At 42.1% G+C, this 27,090-nt stretch overlaps 1 protein-coding gene across 1 annotated transcript in view; it reads right to left on the bottom strand.

Moving 5' to 3' along the window:
- KCNK13 (potassium two pore domain channel subfamily K member 13) overlaps positions 1 to 26,758 on the bottom strand; it is an 85,243-nt gene extending 58,485 nt beyond the window's left edge. Inside the window, exons 1-2 of the mRNA XM_010988481.3 lie at positions 26,584 to 26,758; positions 25,108 to 26,161 (exon numbers count right to left, since the gene is read on the bottom strand). Coding sequence (XP_010986783.3) covers positions 25,108 to 25,447 — 340 coding nt within the window. The 5' untranslated portion in view covers positions 25,448 to 26,161; positions 26,584 to 26,758. The remainder of the gene's footprint in view (positions 1 to 25,107; positions 26,162 to 26,583) is intronic.
- Between the last annotated feature and the right edge of the window lie 332 nt (positions 26,759 to 27,090).

The raw sequence follows: 27,090 nt of genomic DNA, 5'->3' as shown, positions 1-27,090 counted from the left end.
TAGAGTCAAACATCACTGAAGTTTGAGACTGGGCCAATGACAAAAAAATTAAGCCACAGAAATGCAGCCACAGCACCTATTAGGGAGTTTTGAGGATGGAAAGTGAACTCACTTTCTTGCATCAGGATTCCTACGTGAAGCTCTTTTTAGGTTTGTTCTTTTTTTTTCTGTGGCCAGTCCCTATTTATCCAGGGGCAGATCATCTACACTATTTACACCGAAGCAGCATTAATGCCAAAGAAACTTTACCCAAGCCCTAAGGTACTTCCTAACATAGAAAAAGCAAATTAATTTTAATATTGAGTTGTACAGGGAAAGGCAGGAGAAAATTGAGCCTTAGGTAATGTGCTAATAGAACAGCAGCTCAAGAAAATTCCAGAGCTGCATAATCAGTCAGGTGTATGTACCTATCAGAGAAGGAAATGTGCTGGGGGAGAAGAAACCATTCTGAATGTCAAAGCCAAATACACACAATTTGAGGACTGTTTGTACTGCTTGCCTCCCCTAGAAGGAAAAAGTACGTTTGTTTGGTAGGAGAAAGGATGTGCTTCTGGGACTTTTTCCCTTAAGCAGATGTTCCAAACCCTTCTGAATAATTCTGTGAACATCATGCCCACCCGTTTTCTGCTTTTCTGCTGTGTGGTCAGGTTCTCACAAAAGTTGACTTACTGCTCCCATCACACAAAGGGTTTTCCTTTGCTCTGGGATAAACATGCCTTTCATCCAGAGTCCTCAAAACTTGCCTAAACAATCAGCACTTTCCCCCCAGTTGTCTCAAATAGAAAACTTGATGATACATACAAAGCCAACTGTTAAGTCAAAAACAATCTTTCTAATAACTCATATGGATAAATCAATGCTCAATTTCCTGAAACCCAACTAATGGGCATCGTTTTTCCTGAGATTTCTCATATAAGTAACTTCAGGATAAAGAAGGCCACTAACAAGAAACAAGGTGTATCAGAGATTTATTGAGGATGTTTACAAAGTCACAAAGGTGGAGAGAGGTCCATTTCTGATGCCTTCTCTACCTGAAGTTGTTCAGAACAGTGTGGGAGGCCATGCAGAATCCCAAACAAAAACTCTGCTTTCTGAGACAGGAAAGTGGGCTAACATATTTGAGAAATATTTCATCTCAACTAGGTGAAAACCACACACACAGTGTTTGGAAAGAAGTAAAAATGGATGCCGTAACTCTGGTTAGTGAGACAATAGGTGATTTTTATTAATTTCAAAGATGGATATAAAATTATTTTTTAAAGATTTGGAAAAGGATTCTAGGATTTCTTGATGACAAGAGAAGCCACCTAATGGAACCAATTCCATTCCCAAAGCAATCCTGATGAGGCTTTTAGCATCTCCAGAAGGGCTTGGTCCATGATGTGGCCATGTTGCCCTTTAGCCTGCATGGTCATGGACCTAATAATGTTACATAAATTGCAGCACTTGAAAACTCTAAACTTTCTCCTAAGCAATGAGAGCAAGAATCACAGAGAGTTTTGCACGTGTCTGTGCCATTTAAATAAATTAAAGTTAGAATAAATACCATTTAAATACCCATTTGAAAATACAGTGTTTTCCATATACTACCTCAAACTCTGTGTAGCCCCAGTGGTACTTGGAGAGTCCTGCAGTAGGAATGTGAAGTTCCTCTGGATTCATATTTCAGAGCCTATGAAGGATCGTCAGAGAGAAGCAGACAGAGAAACGTGGAGCAGATGCAGAGAGCGCAGAGGGAGACTGAGTCATCCCCTTGTCAGGATCTACTCAAGTTCGCCCTGGGATGCTGACAGTGAGCTGGATCCTTGTGATGGATTCTCTTTGTTTGCTTCAGCTAGTCAGAGTGGGTTTTGATACCTGTGTTTTAAAGAGCCGGGCTTCATCTTTCTCTCCCTGGCGCTCAGAATGCAGTATCTGCTTTACATCAGTGGGTGATGACTGAACGTGACGCCACGGTGGGTCCCAGCCCCCATTCCTCTTTCTAAAGGGGAATCTGTGTTGCGGTTTTGTCTTGTTTTCCTTCCAGTCTCGTATCCTGGGTGTGTTGTGGGGGTGTAACCTGATTGCTTGGTCCACAAATGGCAGCGGTGGCGGGGCTCATACCTGGGGACCGAGAGCCTCTGCGGCAGCTCACAGGACCTTGAATGTTCTCCCACCGGGGATGGAGAACATGATCTGTGGCTGTTGATAAGATGGCTGGTTATGTTGGGCCAGGCTTCTGGGTGTACAGGAAGAGGGGTTTATGCTAAGAGGTAAAATAAAATTAAAATAAGATTTGGGGTTTCAATCCCTATTATTTCTTCCTTGAGGACCTAGCTTTGGCAGCCATGTTTACCCAGCCTGATCCAACCCCCAAGATTCAACTGATTGGACAAGGGGGTAAACACGTGACCCTTATACAGCCAATCAGATTCTCTAAGGAATGTAGAGGCGGGACTAAGAAACAGAGGGGAGTCGCCACTGGTTGTTCCAACTCAGGAGATACAAATTCTGGGGGTCAGGGGTGGCCCTTGCCTCCAAGAGTAGGGAGAAGCTGAAAGCAGAAGTCAAAAGCAAGAGGGAACAATAAAGCAGGTGTGAAGAGAAAAGCGAAAACAAGAGATTGAGAAAATGGCTGACGATTCCTGCTGGGTTTCTACCTCCTGGTTTAGGGCTCTTGCAACCCCCACAGTTCCAGGAACTACCCGCCCTGGATCCTTACAATACATTCTACATTTAGTCTTGAGCTAATCAAAATGAGTTCTAATACTTGTAAGCAAATAAGACAGTACAGAATACATGGACATACTTATTGCTAATTAAACTGTTCCTAGTTTTTATAAGGGAATTAAACGTCACCTGTTTCACTGTATTCTGCAAGGAGGAGGAAGAATTCAGATATCTCATCATCTGAAACAGTTTGAGAATGACTGTTCTAAACGTGTTGGCAGAAGAAAGAAGCCTTTCTTGGGTCCTCACACAAATAAGGCAGCTGATGACAGCAGCAGAAGATATGCTGACTATAACATGGGCTCTCAAGAGCAAAAAGGAAGCTTTGGGGTTTGTTTTAAATGGAGCGGCAAGGCCCCACCTCAGACTTGCTGAAACAAAAACTCCATTCAAGTGGTCAAGGCAGTTATACTTTTTTTTTTTTTAAAGTTTCCTAGGAGGCTTTGCTGTGCACCTCTATTAGGAAGAGCCACTTGTCCCAGGACAAAGGGACATCTGAGAAAAAGGATGACTCTAGAGGTCACAGATGAATGTAAACACAAATAATGCTAACCACAGTGGTTCCCTGATGGCAGTGATGGAATTCCTTCCCAGCTCAGTAACAGGGTGATTTTCTTGCCCATAATGGCAAGCTTCAAACATCCAAAATGGCTTAAATTATGTTCAGTATATACTTCTTGAAGAGGTAGGATAACATGTGATCTATTAAAAAACAAAACAAAACAGCAGTTGAGTCTGCAACGAGCATACATTTTAAAATAACTTCTCTTTTTGTTGTTGTTTTTGTTTTGTTTTGTTTTGTTTTGTTTTTTTAAAAAATTTTATTGAGTTATAGTCAGTTTATAATGTGTCAATTTCTGGTGTACAGCACAATTTTTTCAGTCATACATGAATATACATATATTCATTTTCATATTCTTTTTCACCGTGAGCTCAAGTAATTTCTTCATTGTACAGACTGGAAAATAAAGAAAACAAATTACATCCTATAATCACTTCACCCACTGTTTTGTGATCTGTATCACACTGTTGGATTTATATCTTCTTTATCTTATCAGGTTATGTATATATTTTTTCCTTATAGAAATAGAACCATATTGTTTTATCACATATTTTCCATTTCATATATTATGAACAACTTCCATGTCAAAAACATACTTCTTATAGCTTCATGGTATTCCAGTTATGGATGGATCTGTGAAGGTTGAATGAGACGAACATGTATGTGAAATGCCCGGTAAGTACTCAATAAATGGTAGTATTACTCCTGTTACTGTAGTGTGCTTAATCATTTCCCTGTTGATGGAATATTAGGTTGTTCCCAGGGATAGAGTGTCACTGTTTTACTTCATTATATCAGTAATAGACATTAACCCTTTTAATTAGCTAGAAACATTTTTTTATAGTTGATTGTTTTATCTTGTTTTACATAGACGTTTTATGTGTTCACCAGTTAAATCTGTCAGTCTTTGCCTATGTGATTTCTAGGCTTAGAAAGCTAAATTCTCACTGTGATACTATAACAAATCTTGATAAACGATTAAAATCAGTATACAAATATTTAATTACTTAAAAAGCTTCTACCAAAATGATTAACTTAGAAATAAAATAAGGACAAATGCACTTCTAGAGAAAAACTTAATTTTAGAGAAAAATCCTTGATAACGAAGCACATTGTCCCCCAGGTGACAGATAAACCCGAAGATGCCATGGTGCACACGTGCTTGGACCAAGTCCTGCCTCCTCGCTGACTTGGGATGGGACTTGATTTCATCAAGACATAGGAAAAGGAAGCAAGTAAAGCAAGAACTCCACACTCGAGTGTTCCCTCCCACAGATTACAAGAAATAGAACCAGTCTTATTGAACATTAAGGTAAGTCACTTCTTACTTGTCTCATGACTGATAATTCATTTGAGTGACACCTGTGCAGAGCTATGACCTGGATCACTGTACTGTGGCTATCAGAAGAAACAGTCATTTGGGGAGTCCTACGAGTGCCTGGTTCCCATCCAGTGGCGACGAAGGAGGGGCACAAGGACATCACAGTCAAAACGCATGGAAAGTGGCTGCCATTTATTCATGTGCTGAACAAACATTTACTGAGGGCCTATGCCAGGTGCAGATACACAGTAGTGAATGAGATGGACATGGGACTCATGACCTCATGTGGACAGCAAGACCTAAGAGGTGCCTGGGTGACTCCCCGCCTTTCTCCAGGGAGTGAACACTGAATTCATGTGATGAAAGAAGGAAGCCAGAAGGGGAAAGAAGCATCCACCAAACCCCATTAGAACAAATCCCAATACAGCCAATCCAATTATCTGGTAAATCAGCATTTCCAAATGCCGGGCACTAATTCAGTTATAGAATAAGCGCATGCAAGGTATCAAGAAAAGATTTAGGACTGTGTTCCAGAGTTCCATTGATGAGGATTTGGTATAAATCTCCACCCATGCATGGTCAAGGAGAACTTTAAGTCTTCTGGGAGGAGGGATGGGAGGGACTCACCCTGTAGAACTGAGATAGCTCATAAGGTTCTCTGCAAGCGAACGGGAGACAGGAATCCTCGGACAACTCCAGTACTGTCCGCTCTCCATGGGCGCCCTTCAGCCCTTCAGCAGTATTCACACCACATCTAATATAGGCTGGGCACACTGGCAGGATCAGTGATTCCTTGGAATATAGGATCAGATGCATCCACCATTCTCCCTGACTCACTGGATTTGTTGAAACTGCAGAGGTGGCAAAGAGGAATCAGGGCAATGGTAACCGCTTGCATTAAAAAAAAAGCTATCAAGGAAGAATAAAATCAAGTGGAAATGGAGCTAACTCCATCTTTGCTGATATTATTTTGAATTTTTTTCATCTGTGCTGGGAGAACAAAGCGATTCTACAATCATATTTTGGGGAAGCATTATGCTCAACTAATTAATTTATTCATAATACAATGTGATGCATATGAAGGCGACACAGCAGTCTAGAAAAGTGTGGGCTTTGAAACCAGATGGACCTGCTCCTCCTTCTTCTTTCTGCTGGTTGGGGGATGAGGAGCAAGTTTCCTCAGTCTCAGTTTGCTCATCAGTGAAATGGAGACGTCTTCATCTACCTTGGAGTGTTGTTCTAAGACCCAAACAGGATGATTATTACATAAATCACTGCTTAGCACAGTGCCTGGTGCACTGACAGGCTCAACAAATTTAATTATTGTAATCGGGGCACCTATTGGGAGTATCTGCTTGGTACCCAGAGGAGATTTAGCATCTGGTGCAAAGTGGGTACCAATGGTGGCTGTTTGGTCTCCCTGCCCTTCCTCAGAGCATAACAATGCTTCTTTAAAGACAAAGAAATGAAAATGCTCAAATCTGAAAAGCTTGTCTTCTGTATCTTGCATCCTACCCACCTTCTTTAACTACCAGCAGGTTTTCCTGCTACTTTAAATGCTCCCTTTGACATTTGTCTTCCACGTTTCCTTATCTTCTGCCTGCAAACCTCAGTATTTTTCTTTCTTTTTAGCCACAGCTTCACTGCATCTGTGTTTCATAAACTCCATTCATCAGTTAAAAACCCTCTCCTCTCTTCATTGAATTCAAATTGCTGGAAAGAAGAGCCTGAAGGGATGGGTGTCATTTAGCACTGGGTCCTGTCTCCTCCCAAACAAACCCACGGTGCTGAGAACATAGAGCGATTTTACAAAGGAGTCATTAGAAACATCTCACCAGGTTAATGTTCACAAAAAGTTCTTTAAAAATGGAGCTCCTTTAATGGAAAAGAATATGAAAACGAACATATGTATGTATATACATGACTAGGACACTGTGCTGTACACCAGAAATTGACACATTGTAACTGACTGTACTTAAATTTTAAAAATGGAGCTCTTTTTCCCACAATGAAATTGATTTTATTCTCAAATAACACTCTTGCCAATGTTTAAGTACACACAAAGTGCAATTCCTAACACCACTGCTTTTCTGACCGACTTCTCATTCCTCAGCATTGGAAACTCCAAGACTCTCCCTTAGCCCTTTTCTCAACCTCATATTCTAAATCATCTGCAGAAGCACTCCACCCCACCCAAGAACAAGGTATTAAAGTGTCTAATACTCTTTATGGGTCCCTTAATACCCATAAGTAATGAGGTATTTATGGTACAATCACTCTGGCGGGGTTGGCATCCCAGGTTTAAGAATGATCTTTCCCCCAGACGCTTGGGTAATATCCAAAATCAACATGGACGGTATCCAACGAGACCTCAGAGATGCTCTTTGCCTTTTACTGTGTTGTGTCAACGCCTACTGAACAGGGCTTGATACATTTTTAATTACTCCACTGAGTTTCCTTTGAACTTGTCACTTTTCACCATTTCCAGTCAGTGGGTCTTAATTTCCCATAGGAAAACCTTGAGCCTGCCACAAAGTTCATGCTTTTCTGGTTCAATCTCATTTATTAAATAGCCTAAGAAGAAAAGCTCTTTTGCCTACTGATTTGGGACGACCAGAGAGAAATTAACAAGAATGGAATAAAATCTCTATGTGTCCACTCAGGAGAAACTTGCCTGCCCCACGATCAAACTGGAAGCAATTTCTAAAAAGTAATATCATATGGGACCCAACTGTGCCACTCTTTCTGAATTTTTTAAATAAAAAGCCAGGTGACAAGATGACTTGGTTCTTACATCTCAGAGATAGGAGGAGCCTCAGCACTTAAGCCAGGGGACAGGAAAGAAGTCACACACAGTGATGAATGGCAGGTGACACTCAAGACTAGGTGGGATGGGACCAGTGGATTCCAGAAAGGAAGCACCCATAGCTCTTCTTCAGTGAGTGGTTGGCATGTAGGAATGTGGGCCTGGCATAGTCAGATTTCCCATTTTCCAAGAGAAATCAGAAATCTAGACTTTGACTACAAATCTCATTTTTAAAAGTTGACAACTGATTTGAACTTCCTCAAACACCCTGTGGTCCACGGGAGAGTCCTGGAGCCGGCTGCCACAGGCTCATAAGTGCCGATTACGATTATGTACGTCTTTACACTTGCCTTCAGTGACTTCATGCTCAGAGCCTGAAATCAGCCATTTGGGGACTATTTACATCACAGAAACAGGCACACATTACAAATCAGGTTTTTTGTTTGTTTCTATTTTAAGCTGGTTGTCAAACAGTTACCAGCACATCTTCATCTGTGGACCATATAAAGCACGCTGCTTTTGGCCAAAATTGCAATTTCTAATTTAAATATGAAATTAGAAATAGTATTAATTAAACATGAAGAAGTACTATATTTTCTCAGACCAGTATTTTCAACACAGAGTACGTGCAACCACAGGGGAGGTGGGGAGGAGGGATGGCTAAGATTCAAAGAAACGTCGTCATTAGCTGAGAACACAGAGGTAAGGACACAGGGAGGCAGCTTGGAACTGAGCCTCTGACCCTATAAAAAGTGCCCTCTGTAAACAAGACATTTCTAAATGCTTAATTCCCCTCTGCTCTGAGGGAGTGTGGTTAATTTATGCTACAACAATGACCCTCAAGACACTGTAACATCCTGAAATGTCTTCTGAGTCATCAGGAAAAGATGAGATTATACACAGTGATTGAGCAACAAGAGTGTTTCAAGTCAGTTTTGACAGAGCTACAAGTGCATTCAAGCTCTTCCCAGCCACAGAAGGAGCAGCAGTAACAAGAGTTGCAATTTCCCTTTTCCTCTTCATTCAAAATCAGCCTAACTTTGGTCTGGTTCTCAATTCCTGTTTTCTGTGACATGGAGCCTTTGGCATCTGGGGAAGCCTATGGGTCTGCCTCAGAATGTTTTGTTTTTTTAATGAATGAAATAAAATACATAGAATTACAAAAGCAACCTTATTAAAATAAAGTTGTTAAACTGTGAAACAAGTGTGTGACATAGTACATGTGTGTTGTTATTAAATCATCAGATGACAAGAACAGTCTAATAACTACTATGATTTTGAAGGATGAGGGGGAATGACCATGGTGGCATGTGCCACGCTGTCAAGGGAGAGGAACGTATCTGTGATTTCTGCTGGTGCCAAAGCTACAGGTACCGTTCCTACTACCCCTGCCCTGTTGCCTACACTCTCTACTCAAGGAAATGCTACAGGTTGCTTAGTTAGAGGTTAGTAAACATAGAGATGGATTTTTTTCCCATCCAAATTTACAGACCCCTGAACTCTGTCCATGGACCATGTTATCAGGTTGGGCACACAGTAGGGACTCAAATTCTTACAGAATCAAAATGAATTTTATATTTGATATGAAATGGGTTCTGAGTGCGGTTCTTAGACATTAAGAAGAGAGAACAGACTGCTTAAACTCGGCGTGGAAAATCTACATGTCTTCCTTACATAGCCTGGCAGCCCAGCGCAGGCTCTTCAAAACAGTAACCTGCAAGTAATAGTCATCACTAACATCAAATACAAATCCACTGATGACAAAAATAAATACAGAACTAGAGCCATCGGTTTTATTTCTGTTTGCAGTAGAATTTTGACTGTCTCAGCGGCTAACTTCCTCTCCAAAATTTAAATCACAGCTGAACAAAGTTTGAACGAAAGTTCCAACACTTACTAGTTGTGTGACTTTGGGCAAACTGTTTAACACTTTGTGCTTCAGTTTTCTCACCAATAGAATGAGGAAAATAATAGTACTACTGTATAAGATTAAAAAGTATGTAGCTAGAACATTTAGCACAGTACCGAGGAAGAGAAAGAATACAATGTAAGTCAGCTGTGAGAATGACAAGATTCTTGCAAATTGGTTAAGAAAATTTTAAATTTAAAAATTCTCAAAAATTTGACAGTACCTACAAATATTTAAATGAAAAGTTTAAATATTAAAATTAAAAATATGCTTTATAGAGCTGTGATGCTAGCAAATAATTAGAAACAGCCTACATGTCCTGTAATAGGAGGAACAGTTAAGTTACTGGTCATCCCTACCATAGCTGTGTATCCTGGACAACCTTAGAAAGATGTGTAAGAACCATCAGTGAACGCTTATCAACTCACTCTATAGGCCAGTATTATCCTGACACCAAAACAAGACAAAGATATCACCAGAAAGGAAAAAAATAGAAAGATATCTCTTTTGAACATAGATACAAAAATCCTCAACAAAATACTAGCAAACCAAATGCTATGCAACATATGAAAGGATTATATACCATGACCAAGTGGAATTTATCCCGGAATCCATGATTGTTTTAATATCTTAAAAAAAAACTGTCTTATTTTTAAAGGAGAGGTAATTAGGCTTATTTCTTTATTTTTTTAATGGAGGTGCTGGGGTTTGAACCCAGGACCTCATGCATGCTACCACTGAGCTACACCCTCCCCCTTGGTTTACTATCTTAAAATTAATTAATGCAATACACTAATATCAATAGCAGAAAGGATGAAACCATATGATCATTTCAGATGCAGAAAAAATTTTGACAAAAATCCAACACTTTGTGATAAAAACACTCAACAAACTAGGAATAGAAAGGAAATTCCTCAACCCAATAAAGGTCATCTACCAAAACAAACTAGAACTGAGATCATACTTCATGGTGAAAGACTGGAACTTTCTCCTCAAGATCAGGAATAAGGCAAGGACGTCCACTCTCACCACTTCTATTCAACATTGTACTGGAGGTTCTATCCAGGCATAAAATAAAAGAAATAAAAGGCATCCGGATTGGGAAGAAAATTAAAACTATCTCTATTCATAGATGATATAATCACATAATCTTATATAAAGAGAATCCTAAGGAATACACTAAAAAAACTATTAGAACTAATATATAAGTGCAGCGAGATCCCAGGATACAAGATCAATATACAAAAATCAGTTGTATTCTATACACTTGCAATAAACAATTCAAAATAAAATTAAGAGAACAATTTCATTTACAATAGCACTGAAGAGAATAATATACTCAGGAATAAATTTAAGAAAACAAGTGTAAAACTTATGCTGTGAAAACTACAAAACATTGTTGAAAGAAATTAAAGGATCCAAATAAATGAAAAGACATCACATGTTCATGGATTATAACACTTAATATTTTTAAGATGGCAATATTCCCCAAGTTGATCCACAGATTCAACACAAGCCTTCTTGCAGAAACTGACAAGCTGATCTTAAAATTCACATGGAAGTTCAAGGGATCCATAACAGCCAAAATAATCTTGAAAAAGAAGAACAATGTTGGAGGATTCACACTTTCTGATTTCACAATTTACTACAAAGCTACAGCAATCAAGGCAGTGTGTATAAGGACAGACATACAGATCAGTGGAATAGAATTGAGAGTTGAGAAATTAACCCTCCCATTTATGGTCAACTGATTTTTGGCAAGCATGTCAAAACTATTCAATGAAGGAAAGAAAAGTCTTTTCAACAAATGGTGCTAGAACTGGATATTGCATAGAAAAGAATTAAGCTGGACCCATGTCTCATACCATGTACAAAAATTGGCTCAAAATGAATCAACAACCTAAGTGTAAGAGCAAAGCTACCAAACTGTCAGAAGAAAATGTAAGTCTGAATCTTTGTGACCCTGGATTAGGCAACAGTTCCTTAGATATGACAATGAAAGCATAAGCAACAATGACAAACAAATAAATTAGACTCCATCAAATGCTTGTGCTTCAAAGGACACCAGGAAGAAAGTGAAATGACAACCCATGGAAGGGGAGAAATATTTGCAAATTACATATCTGATAAGGGACTTGAATCTAAAATACATAAAGAACACTTATAACTCAATAATAAAAAGACAAATAACTCAATTTACAAATGAGCAAAGGATTTGAATAGACATTTCTTTCAAGAAGGTATACAAATGACTAAAAAGCCTATGAAAATATGCTCAACATCATTTGTCACTAGAGAAGTGCAAATCAAAACCACAATAAAATACACTCCACATCCACAGGATGAATATAATCAAAGAGACAGGTATTAAAAGTCTTGGCAAGGATGTGAAGAAATAGGAACCCTCGTGCACTGTTGGTGGGAATGTAAAATGATACAGCTACTTGGAAAAAGATCTGGTAGTTCTTCCAAAGGTTGAGAACTGAGTTTCTACACGATCCAACAATTCCAAATCTATGCCTTTACACAAGATAAGTAAAAACATACTTGTACATGTATTCATCATTGTAGAGTTATTCATAATAGTTGAAAAGCGAAAACAACCTAAATGTCCACCAAATCATTAATTGATAGATAAAATGTGGTACACTCATATAATAGAATATTATTTGGTAATAAAAAAGTGGTGTATCAATACTATTACAATATGGAAGACTTGAAAACATTATGCTAAGTGAAAGAAGCCAGGCACAAAAGGCCATATATTGTATGATTCCATTTACATGAAATGGCCAGAATAAGCAAATCGACAAAAACAGAAAGCAGATTAGTGGTTTCCTAGGGCTGGAGGGGACAGGGGAGGGTGATTAGTAACGGGTATGAGGTTCCTTTTGAGGATGATGAAATGTCTAAAACTGATTGCTGTGATGGTCGCAAAACTCTGTGAATATACTAAAACCCATTCAATTATACACTTTAAATATGTGAATTTTATGTTATATGAATTATAACTCAATAAAGCCATTACAAAAAAAAAGAACCACCAGTAAGTATAAGAAAGCAAAGGTTACCTCCTGGGAGTAGGGTGGGAGATCAAGGAAGACTTTGACTTTTCACTTTAAACACTTTGAAATGATTTGAAAAGCTATTACAATGTGCATATGTTACTTTAGGAATTTTTTTTAATGGAAATGCAGCCATTATAGAAAACAGTATGGTGGTTCCTCAAAAAGTTAAAAATAGAACTACCATATGATCCAGCAATTCCACTTCTGGTTATTTATTCAAAGGAAATGAAAACACTAACTTGAAAAGATGGCTGCAATCCCACGCTCAATGCAGCACTATTTATAACAGCCAAGACATGGAAACAACCCAAGTGTCCACTGATGGATGAATGGATAAAGATATATAAAAAATGGATATATATAAAATGGACTATTACTCACCCATGAAAGAGAAGGAAATCCTGCCATTGTGACAACATGGATGGAACTTGAGGGCATTATGCTAAGTGACATAAGTCAGACAGTGAAAGACAAATCTATGATGTCACCTATATGTGGAATCTTGAAAAAAAAAAAAACCTGCTGAACTCATAAATATAGAGAAGAGACTGGTAGTTGCCAAAGGGAGGGGAGTGGCGGTGGGTGAAATGGGTGAAGGTGGTCAAAAGGTACAAACTTCTAGGTATAAAATAAATAACTTCTGTGGATATTAAAAAATAAGTATAAATCAAGAACTATTCAATAATAAAGACAGAAGGAACACAGTAAAGAGGAACTTCCAATGTTTACACCAGTCCTGACAAGGAGTCAGCCCTTAATAAATATCTTCTGAAAGAATTGGTAAAGCCAGCAGTTATCATACAATAGAGAAAAGAATTAATGAGCTGAAAGATAAAGGAAGACTCAAATCCAAAATATGGAATTAAGCAAACAGATGAAAACAAAGCAAAAGTACCTGGTAGCTTTAAAAAAAAGAAACCAAACAGGAATATCCAAGTAGAGAATAATCAGGGTGCCAAGATAAACAAACAGAAAACCCCCCAAAGATTGTCTAAACAAACATTAAGAAAATACTTGAAGATGAAGCCAGAAGAAGAAAGAAAACTACCATATGATATCACTTATATGTGGAATCTTAAAAAATGACACACATGAACTTATTTACAAAACAGAAACAGACTCCCTGACACAGAAAACAAACTTGTGGTTACTAGGGGAAAAGTGGGGGTAGAGGGAAAAATTTGGAGTTTGGGATTTGCAGATACTAACAACTCTATATAAAATAGATAAACAACAAGGTCCTACTGAATAGCACAGGGAACTATATTCAATACCTTGTAATAGCTTACAATGAAAAAGCATATGAAAAGGAATACATCTAGGTGTAACTGAATCACTACGCTGTACACCAGAAATTAACACAACATTGTAAACCGACTATACTTCAATAGAAAAAGAAGAAAAAATAAATGAAAAAAAAGTATTTGATCTACGCTAAAAAAAAAAAAAAATCTGAAGAAAAATTCCCAGGATTGATAAAACTTTAATCAAGACATTAACTGTTCATAGGCTACCTACCAAAATAACCTCGGAAGGAAAGACTCCCAGACAGTATTTTTTCAGAGGATATACCATTAGTTTTCTACACAATATTGTTGCCTCACAACATCGTCCTTCTCTTCTGCCTCAGTAAAGGAAGCTTAATTGTGTTCAGGTCAGCAGACAGCTTCCTTCCGTGCAGATGGCGGGCAGGGCAATCTGACATGGTTCCAGGCCAATGAAATGTAAATGGAAGCTGAAGCTTCCAAGAAAGCTCTCTTTCTAGGGCAGTGACTCAGCTGGCATGAATGTTTCGTCTTTTCTCTTCCCTCTTTCTTCCTGCCTGGGTGGCAGTCACAATGCCTGGAACTGCAGGAGCTATTTTGTGAGCACAAGGGGACAGAGCCACCATCGAAGCCCACCAGAGCAGAAGGACAGAAGCGCCGGGGCACTGGTGGCCTCGTGGGACTGTTACACCAGTGCTGAACTGCAAACCTCTGCACCTCTTACTGTGTGAGAACAGTAAACCTCTGCATGATGCAGTCGTTGCTATTGGGGTTTTCTGCTACAATCGCCCAAGACAATCTGTAGCTGGTACTATACGTATCATTTTTTTCCTTTTTAACATCTGAGACCAAGAAACAGTACTACAGGCAACAGAAAGGAACAATACAACCTCAAGACTGAAGTGCTAATCAAAATGGTCGCAAATGAGAAAAAGTGCAGAGCACAAAGCACAGAAGACACAGGCAACAGAGGCTAATGCTGCCTTTCTCTTCTCTCTCTCCACTCAGTGTTAAACAGAGCATCATTTTCAGCCTATATAGGAAAGTCATTCTCTTGAAGGTTAATTATCTGGCATTTACTTTCTGTCTGAAAGCAGAAGCCAGGCTTGAGAAATGCAATGGCGGTAAGTAAATCATCAACCAGAGCCCAGAGGTCCAGGGGCATGAGAATAGAACTGAAATGAAGAAGAAGGTTCCAATGAAGAAAAGTGCTTAAGATCACTAGAAAAGGTTATAGAGATGGTGTGACGTTATTAGTCAACAGATGTGATGATACAAGACAGGTTCCAAGATGCAAAAATAAAATCTTAAAAAGTGTTTCCAGAGAACAAGATACAACAACAAGGAACCTGGGAGCCAAGGGGGTTGGAGAAAATGGGGTTGAATCCAAAGATGCAAGACTGTATGATCCAGAGAAAGGAGTCTCAGTTTTATTTATAAACATGAAAAATTATGGTAGAAATATATTTTTTTATTATCAGGTAGTTTAGTTAAGGTTTTATTCTGACTGCACTTAAAATGACAAAAAGGATACCCAATCTACTGTCATACAGGGTATAGAGTTGAAAAGTGAATAGAAAAATAAGAGAGATACAGAATAAAAAAAGATAATACAAATGAAACCAAATATTAAAGGTGCCAATTCCCCTACATAGAGAAAAGTCTAAAACTGGTTAAAAAATAAAAATGTAATAATACACTAAGGGGCTCACTTTTTAAAATTACCCAAAACTACAACTAGAGATATGATCTAAAAATCAGCAAGTATTCGCTAATATCATGCAGGAATTCAATCACCTCTAAGTTTAAAAATAGATGTTAGCACATAAAGAATTAAGAGGTAAACAAAAGTATTATGAATAACTTTAAAAGGTATACAAGTGATAAAATCAGTAACACTGAGTGTACAACACCCCAAAACACACAGCTAAAAGGTTATCTTGGGTGTGTTTACTAGGTTTGGAGGGTTAATTTTCCCTCCTGCTCCAAAATTCTATAACATAAGAGAAAAACTCAGCTCAGCTATATACAGATGCCAGGATATAAAGAAACACTCAAATAAAAAAGAGAGTTCTGGAATATGCGCATTCTCAAATCATTATGTGATAATTTTAGAAATAAATCAAAGCATAATTATATAGCCAACCATACAAAACCTTTTAAAAAGCAGTCTTTTTGACTAACATTGAGATGAGTTAGAACTAAACAGAGAATGGATGAGAATATTTATCTCAACCATGGAGAGAACTTAAATTTATGAAAAAAACATAGAAAAAAACTGTCACTCAGAATAAGTGTATTTGGGTATATAAATTTTTTTTCTACATTCCAAAAAATTTAATGGTCAACAAAAAGGTGGCAGACTAAGATAAACATTTTGGACATAAATTAATACATATAATGAGATAAGAACTTGAGGGATCCCCTTGGCCCTCAAGACAGCCCTTAAGATACCACAAAGAACCCCCGGAGTCCTTGGAGCATGGTTTGAAAGTCACTTGCCTGGCTGGTCTCTAAGATCAATGTCAGTGTGATCTTCATCAGATGCTTAATATGAGGGAGGACTCAAGATACAGATAGCCTGTGCTAATATTCCAAGAGCTCATCTCATGGGCAGAATCAGGAAGCGACTTCTAGGATCAAAATATGTCCAACTGGAGAGTAAAATCTTGGGGGCAGGCACATTATTTGTCATGGTGATGGTCGGGGGAGGTTGCAACTTTGAGAAGACCATCAAATATTCCAATGGACAGTATAAGCTCTGTTTACATTAACTCCTGGGAGGTAGGCAGAACATTACCCAAACCTTATACCATCCTGAGATTCTGCTAACTGGGCCATCTCTGTCTTATTCTATTACCCCAGGTTACCTAAGGACCATCATCACTGAAAAAAGAGGTTTGGTCTCTTTTAACTGGCAGTTCTTCCCACAATGACCCCAAAGAAGAAATGGCAAAGAAGTGGTGGTTCACAGTGTAAGCTCTGAAGGGAGGCTGCAAGATACTTCCACTGGGCACCTTCAGACACTGCCTGGCATCTCTGGGCCTCAGGATCCTGGTCTAATGTGAGAATATTAACAGTACCTACCCTTATGGGGTTGTTACAAGAATTAAACATATAAAGATGTGTACTGGGTTTAACCTATGGTAAGCATTCAATAAATCTCATGATTTTTATTAAACACAAGAGAAAAAAACCACATATAACCCCCAAATCCAACAATTTATGGATGGTTAAATAAACTATTCTACATTAATATGAACACATAAAATTCTTGAGAAAGTGTATAGGAAATAATGTAAAAGCAAAGAAAAAAAAAAACTAGGGTAGTAGGTACTTACGGATTACAACACCGATGTGCAGTCGTGTGAATTGGAAGAGTTAAGAGAATGTAACTGCCCCCAGCTCCTTTTAGAGATTAGTGGGTGCACAATGAGACAGTTAACATGCTAGGTTCACCCTCCTTGGTGATCAAGTGTCCTGCACACACGGGTACTTAAGTGAATTGCAAAAATCAAGATGCTGCTTTTGATCAAGAAGAGTGAAGAGTTTCTTGTCCTTCTCATTACCAAAAGGAAAGCAGCCCGGGGCTCACAGGTGATCCAAGCTTTAACTGGGGGACTCACACTCTGGAGTCAAGCTGTCATCAGACCTGTCTGGCCAGGACAATATAAGTTTACAGTCAGAATCTGAATGCCTGTGCTGGGGGCTACTCTTTCCAGGGCACACGTTCCACTGTTCTCTGATGTCCTACATCTCCAAGTCCCACTCATTTGCATTCCTGGTCTGACCCATCCTGGGTTCACTGACCACAGGATTCTCCTTCCAAGGAGAGGTGATCAATAGAAGAGATGCTGGGGGGTTGATCAGAGAATGGGAGCAATAAACCCTGAACAGGTAATGAGGCTTCTAGGATGGCTCTTGGACCCAAGGAAGACACAGTGGATGTGCTAAGGGTGCAGCATTTCAGAAGAGTGGTCTAATGTCTGGCAGTTCAGATAAACTGAAGTGAAGGAGGCAGAAGGCTGGAGGGTGAAAGGAGAGTGGCATAATGATGGAGATGTTTCCTGAGGAGGTGTGTTTCCCCCACTGTCCTCGGCAGGACCGCATGCCTCTGGGTCCAAACACAGGAATATCCTCCTCTACAGGCTGAGTGTGTTCTTGGGTATAAAGCCACTAATGTACTGATGATCAAAATCATTCTCTGCCCTTCCTTCTCTCCTCCTCAGAGGAAAGGACTGTGGCTTGCTGGATCAGCTCCCAGGGCTATCCTGTACCACAGAGCCGAGGCAGATTGTGAGAAGGTTCCAAGGAGTTGGAGAGGTTAAGTCAATCGTGATGATACAGAGTAAAAAGAGATGGGGGAAAGGGGACCAGGAGGGACAGAAAGACTGAGAGGGGTGCCAGTTGGGGAGGATTTGGGGAAGGGTTTAGGGATAAAAGGCTCCAAAACTTCCCTGAGATATGAGAGACTTGGAGAGGAGGAGAGAGGTAGCTTTCTTTTATAAATTGGAGACTCTCTAAGGTTCTTTAGAGCTACACAGCAAAAATAGAATTTATTTTTTCATTACTTTGGGCTAAGGGACCATGCTTTTTTGAATGGAACAGTATACCCTGAGAACTCCAAGGAGCGCAAGAATTATTTGGGTTACATTCATACCAAACCCATCTCTCCTTCAGAGGGAAAGGTATGGAAGGGAAGAGAGAACAGGATGGAACTTAGGAAAAAAGAAGAGGAAATCCCCGTTTCATAAGATAAACAAGAACTTCTAATGGAACAAGCAGAGAGCGTGCATGAGCATCTCATGGACGTGCACGAGACTGCTGGGCAGTGGACAGTAAGAGGTACAGCCTGCAATCCCTCTAGTTTCAAGATACGTACTGAAGTTTTCTAAGTAGGAAGCAAACAACTGAACAAATCCAGGGTTCTCAGAATGGATCGTTTGAGAGCTTCCCCATGAAATTTTAGAAGCTAGACCCCAAAAGAGATGGTCCAGTCACCCCACCTTGAGTGAACGCATGCCAATTCCCATCAGCCACTCTCTCTGCTCCCTCATCCCCCATGATGGGCGCTGCTCCTTGGCTACAATCTGAAAACGCACCCATCATCGTTCACGTGAAACAATTTGCTAAAGTGCTTTAACAACTACTGCTGTGCCTGGGAGTGCAGAGTAGCGGAAAAAATGCTGAACAAAAATTGGCATTCTGGCTATTATCAAAAAGGCAAGAAATAACAACTATTGGCGAGGACATGGTGGAAAGGGAGCCCTCGTGCACTATTGGTGGGGATGTAAATTGGTGCAGCCACGATGGAAAACAGTATGAAGAGTCCTCAAAAATTTAAGAATAATTTAAGAATAGAACTACCTTATGATCCACCTTTTCCACTTCTGGGGGGTTATCCAAAGAATATGAAAACACCAATTCAAAAAGATACATGCACCCCTATGTTCATTGTGGCATTATTTACAATAGCCAAGATATGGAAACAACCTCAGTGCCCACCAACAGATGACTAGAAAAAGAAAATGTGGGGTGTATATATATGTGTGTGTATATATATGTATGTATACACACACATACACACACACACACACACACAAAACGGACTACTACTCAGCCATAAAAAGAGGAAATCTTGCCACTTGTGACAACATGGATGAGATAAGTCAGAGAAAGACAAATACTCTTTGATTTTACTTATATGTGGAATATGAAAAACAAACAAACAAAAAATAAATGCACAAACCAAATTAAAAACAAATATGTAAATACAGAGAACAGAGTAGTGGTGATCAGAAGGGAAGAGGCCAGGCAGGGCAGAGGCTAAGTGGGTAAAGGGGTTGATTGTATGGAGACAGATGGAAACTACATTTTGGAGGTGAGCACGCGATAGAGTTTACAGGAGAAGAAATATAATGCTATACACATGAAACTTATGTAATACTATAAACCAATGTCACCTCAATAAAACATAAATTTAGAAGAGGCAAGCACTGTCATGGGATCCTTACAGATAGGAACAGATTTTCTAAGCACAAAAACAGTGGAAGAAATCACAAGCAGAAGATTGTTGTATGAAAATTCACAGAAATTAAAAACATTTATCTAAATAAGCATTGAACAAAAAACAATAAAGGATGGAAAGTAAGGAAGAAATATGGCAAAGCACTAAAATCCTTAAAATATAAAGTGCACATATACAGCGACTGGCACAGTATCTCCCTTCTACCAACAGAAAAATGGGGGAAGGATTAACTAGGTGGTTCAGAGATGAACTGTATTTTTAATAAATATTTAAAATTAATCAGCTTGAACATAAATCAAAGAAATTCTAACTATAATGAGATTCATCTTTACAAAATTACAACAATGTGCTCATGTCATAATGGTTATATGGAAAACAATCAGGTACAAAATATGATTTTTTCAGTGATTTTAAGATGTATCTTTTCCCAACATTTTAATCTCTCTGAAATCGGGATAATTTCACAATTGCTAGCGGCTCAGAATTTAATTGGCATCATTCTTTTCTGCCTTAATGGTACGTAAAATAATGATGCACCTAAGATTCAATAAAATCTTAACATTTTAGGTTCAATATAATATGATACACCAAAATATTAACAGTGATTCTTGTTGGATGGTAGAATTATGGGTGATTTTTGTTTCTCTTTTATAGCTTCCCAGGTATTTCCAGTCTTCAAAAATGAATATGTATTTCTTTTATCAATAGACAGTAACAAAATCAAACCTGGTTCTAATCCTGACTTTGTCACTTTATAGCTGCATGGTCCTATGATATTTATGCTCTCTGTACTTCAGTTTCCTTACCTGCAAAATGGAAGTAATAGTAACTTCTCTGCCTACCTCATAGGTTTGTGCGCAAATGCTTCGTAAAACGTAAAACGTGTGATTTAATCTTTACACACGTAAGACATTCATGAATGTGGGACATCCATTAATGCATTTGTGGGATGTTTCTGTTCTTCCTGAATGCCAGTTCATCATCTTTGATGTCAGGTTATAGCTTTAGACTATAAAATGGTGATTCCCAATATTTTATCTTTTGAATTTAATATAATTTGACTTCAAAGACCTTTTACTCAGGTTTTTTCCTAAGGAGGAACAAAAACAGTTCTGAAAACAACGTCCAGTTCAGCACCACACAGATGTGCACTCTGGCCAGGCCAAATCACATGCCTGGGCAGTCCTGGGAGCACAAGTTGATGAAAAATATCCCCAAGACAGAACAAGTCTCCTGGGGAAGCCCCTCACCCAGAATGGGCTTTGGGTGAGTAAGAAGTAAACTCTTGTGTTAAGCCTCTGAGATTATAGGGTCACCCATGGCTGCAGCCCACCCTGGCCATATTGATATGCAAATGATCTCAAATCCTTTGTGGACAGAAGCTGAGTTATTAATACACAGGCAAACACAGAAACAAGTGCTTAACAAAGGCCTATCTGAGAGAAAAGATACTGACAGAAGAGCACTTACAGGATAGACTGTCAACCTACTCCTCTGAGTACTTCAAATCTATTCTTGCTTAAGTCTGATCACCCGCCTCATTCAGAATCAACATCTGAGTTGTGTTTTAATATTCTGCTTTTTCTATATTGAGGTAAAATAGATATAATATTTGTCATTTTAACCATTCACAAGTGTACAATTCAATGGCATTAAATACATCCACATTGTTGTACAACCACCACCATCTACACCCCAAATGTTATCATCCCCAACAAAAATGCCATTACATAATAACCCTTCCATTCTTCCCTTAGCCCCTAATAGCCTCTAGTCTACTTTCCACCCCTATGAAATCTGCCTATTCTAGGTACCTCATATAAGTGGAATTATGTATGTCTTTCTGGGGCTGGCTTATTTCACTAACTATAACATTTCCAAAGTCCACCCATGTTTGCGAGCATCACCCACTGTCCTATGCAATGCTTCCTATGTAAAATCCCAAGAGGAAAGTATTTTTGAGGATTAGGTATTGGGAAAAGGTTTATGCTTCCTTTTTTCTAGTAAGAATTCCCATATGGGTCATGGCTCTGCCATGAGCATGCAGCCAAATTAAAAACTTGAGTAGTCATTGTTGAGATTCAGCCCACACCCCTCGGATCTCCTTTCCCATTTCTGGGTACATTGGTCTGGTACATTTCAAATGACCAGGGCCTAGATCTTTGTCAGAAAGCTGCTCTTGGACTGCCCATGAAAAATCAGGCCAGAAGTACCTGGGAATTATATTTTTGTGCCTCCTGCACCATCCAAGCAGCTTTTAACCAATTACTTACCGGCGTGGGTGTATGAATACCCCAGTTCCTTGCCTGGGATATTCTGGGTCATGAGCTGTGCATTGTTCTCAAGTTTCCACTTGGAATTAATTATCAGTTGCCCACTTGCTTTTTACCTAATAGTGTACCCTGTATTGACTGGCTTCCCTTCCTCATGTCACTTCTTCCTTCACCTGCCTGTATCCCTACCCTTGCCAACACACTGCTTGCACTCAAACTCTTGGCTCAGGGTCTGCTTCTGAGGGAACTTAAGCTAAGACAAAACTCCTCTCTAGCAATTTCCTAGATCCAGTTACTTTCCACATTTCTGTTCTTCTTTTCCCTGGTTCTGAAGTTTTATGTACATTTTATGATTATTTTACTGTATGTTTTCTTGTCTGTTACCTCAACGTCTTTGCAGAATAAAGCATAGTGGAACTCATTTTTAGAAGAAAAATTCTATCATGGAATACTGCGATTAGAATACAAGATGTAAATGGTTTATAGAATATGGTCCAAATTCAGAAAAATACGTATGTATATGCATACATGTGGATACGCACAGGGAAAAAAGGACAGAAAGAAATGCACCAAAATGTCAACAACAGCTAACTTTAGGGGAGGTCATTACAGATGGTTTAACTGTTTTTTCTTCTTTATTTTACAAAGAACATAAAGCTTCAGTTTCCTCATCTATAAAATAGGGATAATCACACCTAAAACACGTGAATTGTGTTGATTGAAATTAAGTGTGATTAATTTATTCAATTAGCTGGATCACATATTAACATAATAATTGCAGTATGTGCCTAATATGTACCCCAATAAAAGGTTGCAGTGCTGTTATTACATCAGCAATTAATGACACAGGTTAAAAGGAAATGTTAGAAATGAGGAAGTAAAAATAAACTCATACTTATATAGTGCTTTGTACTTTTTAAAGAAGATTCACTTATATGATCTCATTATCCCTCACAAGAACCCTGCAAGAGCAGCAGGCTTAGGGGCAGGGAGTGGGAAGGAGACAGAACTAACATTTACTCAGCAACTAAGATGTGCCAGATACCAGGGTGGGCACTTTGAGGAGATCTCAAAAGAGAAGGATGGGGCTCAGAATGTTAAGAAACCAGCCCGAGTTACAGGCAGGATGAATAGCTCCAAATCCAGACTATTGGTCCAGCTTTCCTTCGATTCCATCAGGCTACACGGTTGTTTCTGGGCCCCAGAAGCCCGTGTACTTAGTTGCCCACCCAGCCATGACATTCCTGGTGCCTCTGGCATTGATGCTTACCGGTCTATACACACAATCTGCCCCTCCCTACTTCCGTGTCCATGGGAAGTACAAATGGGTGGCTTGCGGTGGGGGCAGGGGAGGATTTAAGTCCCCAGTCTCCCACCAAAGCCACCCCCAAATGAGTAATCTAAATCAAAACCCTGTACTAGCTATGCAAGCATAGCAGATTAAAGGGAGGGTCCACAGCAACACTTCCCACTCAGATGTTCCCTCCAAGTTCTCCCTACATAGAAATTCTGGAACTGTCTTCTGAGACATGGGAGGTGACACAATGGAGGACTTAGGCAATTCTGCTGAGAGTCCAACGGAGAATGTGGGCTGGGGGAGAGAACCATGGCGTATTACTCTGTCTCCATCCCCGTCCGGGCCCCGTGTTCTGGTCATCAAGGAGGATGCTGAGTTTTTCTTACCAGATACCCAGTTAGTGTCATGTCATAACGGCCTGCTGATGGGCAGGGTGACCTGGGATCAGATGGGGTAAAACAATTGAGCTGGGCGGTTTAGCATGAAGCACATCAGATACAGCCCATGTGTCCAGAATCACGCTCATCCTCTCTGCCTTGCCTCCTACTCACCAGCTGAAGCCCCGGGCTTCGAGACCAACCCTGGGAGTCTTTCTTGACTAATCAGGCCCGAGGCTGAGCTCTGTTATACTCTGTGCTCCTTCTGGCAGAGTGCCTACCTAAAACAACCTTGCGTGGGAGCTTCAAGGAAGTTTGCCTTGTCACTTGCCTCACTGACAAGCAATCCTGGCAGTTCAGGGGCCACAGCCACAGACATCTGCCCCGCACCCTGCCAGCCCTGCTGCTGCCCCTGCCTTCCAGCAGCTGGGAACCACTCCCTTCCTGCGTAGCCCTGCAAAGCCCCCTTCCTCCACTCAGCTCTCTGCTTTCCTCAAAATTTCTACAGCATTTTCCCCCAGCCTTATCACTGGATTATGCTTTAAAGGCAAGGAGTCCTCAGGAGTGTGGTGCAGACTCCCAGGCTGTTTCCTTCTATTGGTAATAACGGCATAACTGATGGCAGCCACATGACCCTCTTGTTCAAAAACTCTCAACAGCTCCCAATTGCCTCTAGGTAAGTTCTAGCTCTTCAGTCTAGCAGTTAAGGCCCCCTACCCATTCCAGTCAGCCAGGAGACCTTCCCAGCCTTCCTTCTTTCCTCTGCTTCATTTAGATCAGGGAGCTCACTGGGCCCTCAATGCAATTCTTTTTCTCCAAAGCATAAAGCACTGTTAGTCTCTAAATCCCAATCAGAATTTTCTCCTCACCCCAACCCCCTCCTTCCTGGTAGGAAACAGTTTCCATCCTCATTAGCACTTTTGCTTCCTTGCTTCCAATCTCTTATTCAATCTGATTTTCTCTCTGCAAGTTTGAAGTCATGGACAGTCTTTTCAAAACTCGTGCCTCTCCCTCAGACCAGTGCAGATCAGTGCCTTTTTGCATGGCACTAACTCAATAAATCTTTATAGGTTCCTGTCCAGATTTGTAAGCTTTCTCCCTAATGTTCCATGAACTCAAGCTCTGTCTCCTTAACTAGATTGAAAAATCTCCCAGCGCTGAGCGTCTCCAACTTAAGGCTCATTCAGATCCCCTGGGGATTTTTGTTAACACGCAGATTATGACTCAAGAGGCTTGGGGAGGGGTTGAGAGTCTGCATTTGTAACAAGCTCCTAAGTGATGCTGATGCAGCTGGCCCGTGGACCTCATTCAGCGAAGCAGGGAGGCAATACCACCTGTTGGTCAGGCAACAGCTCGCATCTGTGCCGCCGGGCTGAGCGCGCAGGTGGATGAAGGCAGGGCTGGGAATCGCGGTCCTGCACTTCGAAGCGCACAGCCAGGAAAACGCCAGCGAGTCCGGCCCCCGGGCCGCCCTTCCTTGGGGCACACTTACCTATGGTGGACACGACGGTGCCCACGAAGTAGAAGGCGCCGGTGAAATCCCAGCGCTGGCGGACGTTGTCCACGCGGATGCCGGCCTCGGTGGCCTCCTCGTAGTGGCGAAGGAAGCCGCGGAGCTCTTCGCGGCTCAGGTTGTGGCGGCGGCTGAAGTTGGCCAGGCGCTCCTCCCAGCGCTGCTTGGCCTGGCGTTCGTGCGCCAGCTCCAGCGCCGAGAAGACGGCGGCGCCGCCCAGCAGGTAGAGCACGATGAGCGCGGCGAGCAGCAGGAAGCGCGCGTTGTCCTCGTTCAGGTGGCCGAGGCCGCAGCTGCAGCCGCAACCCCGGCCGGCCATGGCAGGAGCCGCGGGGACAGCCCCGCGCCGGACGGCCGTGGCCGCGGGCCGACTGTCGCCCAGCTCCCCCGGGAGATGGGGGATCGGCCCGGCGCTCAGCCCGCTCCCCGCCGCCCGGCGGTCAGCTGGCCCATGACCGCCGTGCGCTCCTCCAGGCCACGCGGCTCCTGGGGCCGCCGCGTCGACCTCCCCTGCAGCGCCAGCTCCCCACGTCCGCCTTGACTCCCGGTTTCAAATCCTCTTTTTCGTTGCCGTCCCCGCCCCACTAGGAGTTCTGAACACTGAAGGGCTGAGTGACCCGGCGCAGAGTCCGCTTCTGCTTGGCTCGAGGATGAGGCCGCCGTTTCCCCCAGGCGCCCCGCCCGGCCCCGACTGGGGAGGGGGCGTGGCGTGTCTTCAGGGCAAACTCGTGCGGACTTGACTTTCCCCCAAAGCGAAGATCTGGGGGCCTCAGAGGCTGGCAGGTAAACGGAGTCCCGCGGTCTGCGTCTCATTGACCATCGTTTCTCAAGTCGCCGACGGCTAGGACGCGGGTTCTCAGTCTGCTGGCTTTTGGAGGTGCGTCCCAGTCTCGGCGTCGTGTGGTGCCTCAGGCCTCTTGGGGCTTAGAGGCTGAAGCAGGTCCCCGGCGGGCGCATGGACACAGGGGTGGTGCGGCTCACCGGTTCGGATCTCCCGCCCGACCCCAACGCTGCGCGGCGTCCGGCTGGCAGACTGGTTGACAGAGGAGACCAGAAAGGGAGGTTGGAATGTGGGAGCGAAGGAAGTTAAGCGCCTCTCCCCCGGGCAGCCTCCCCAGCCTTGCCGAGACCAGACGCCCTTGGCCTCCCGGTCCTGCATGTGTCGGCTCCGCCCGCTCGAAGCGCTCCTTGAGCCAGCCCCAGCTCCAGGAAAGGCTGCCAAGTACCGGGGACTGGAGGGGCCCGCGGCTAGGAGACCGTGACCCGGGAGAGTTCCATCTCCTGCACCCCGGCTTGGCTGCCTCGTGAGCTCCAAAGATCTTGCTCCGACAGGACTCCGCACCGAGGGCTTTCCCCCCACAATGCAGACCAGCCACAGGCTCAAGGGCAAACCGCCAGGGCCCCTCCCCGAGTCCCCGCCTTTCAGGTGGCGCTGGCGCCACGCTCGAGTCTCACCTCCCGGGGAGTGCTCCCTCCGTGCCGCTCTGTCAGGATTATCCTCCGGGTCCGCTCCTCTTGGTGGTTCTGCCCTGCATAGCGGCGCGGGGAGCAGAGGTCCACGCTGGGCTCTGCCTTGCCTGGCCGGCGCGCTCCCACGCTGCAACAGGTGGAGCCGCGCGGCTGCCGGCGGTGGCGGCAGCGACTCCACCTCCTCTCCCGCCTCACGGCCGCGCGGGGCCGCCCCTAGCGCTAGTCTCCGCCTGCAGATGCCCAGCTCTCGGCTGGCCTAACCGAGGGGTGCGGCCCTCTCATCCCGGACGCGCAAATCCGAAAAGTGGGTGCCGAAGAGGAGGGTCAGGTGCTTAACTGGCCTGTGTGGGCCCCTCCAGGGCCAGAAGGGGGCGCTGCGTCCCCTTTAGACACATCTAGCCTGGCCCCCCGCACCCCTCCCCCCAACCTGCGTACCCAGCCACACACTGCCCCTCCGGAATCACCAGCCCCTGGCATGTGGGCGTGAATATG

The sequence above is a fragment of the Camelus dromedarius genome, chromosome 5 (assembly GCF_036321535.1).
Source record: "Camelus dromedarius isolate mCamDro1 chromosome 5, mCamDro1.pat, whole genome shotgun sequence".
In the NCBI taxonomy this organism is placed as follows: domain Eukaryota; kingdom Metazoa; phylum Chordata; class Mammalia; order Artiodactyla; family Camelidae; genus Camelus; species Camelus dromedarius.
This window is presented reverse-complemented; position numbering and strand designations above follow the sequence as displayed.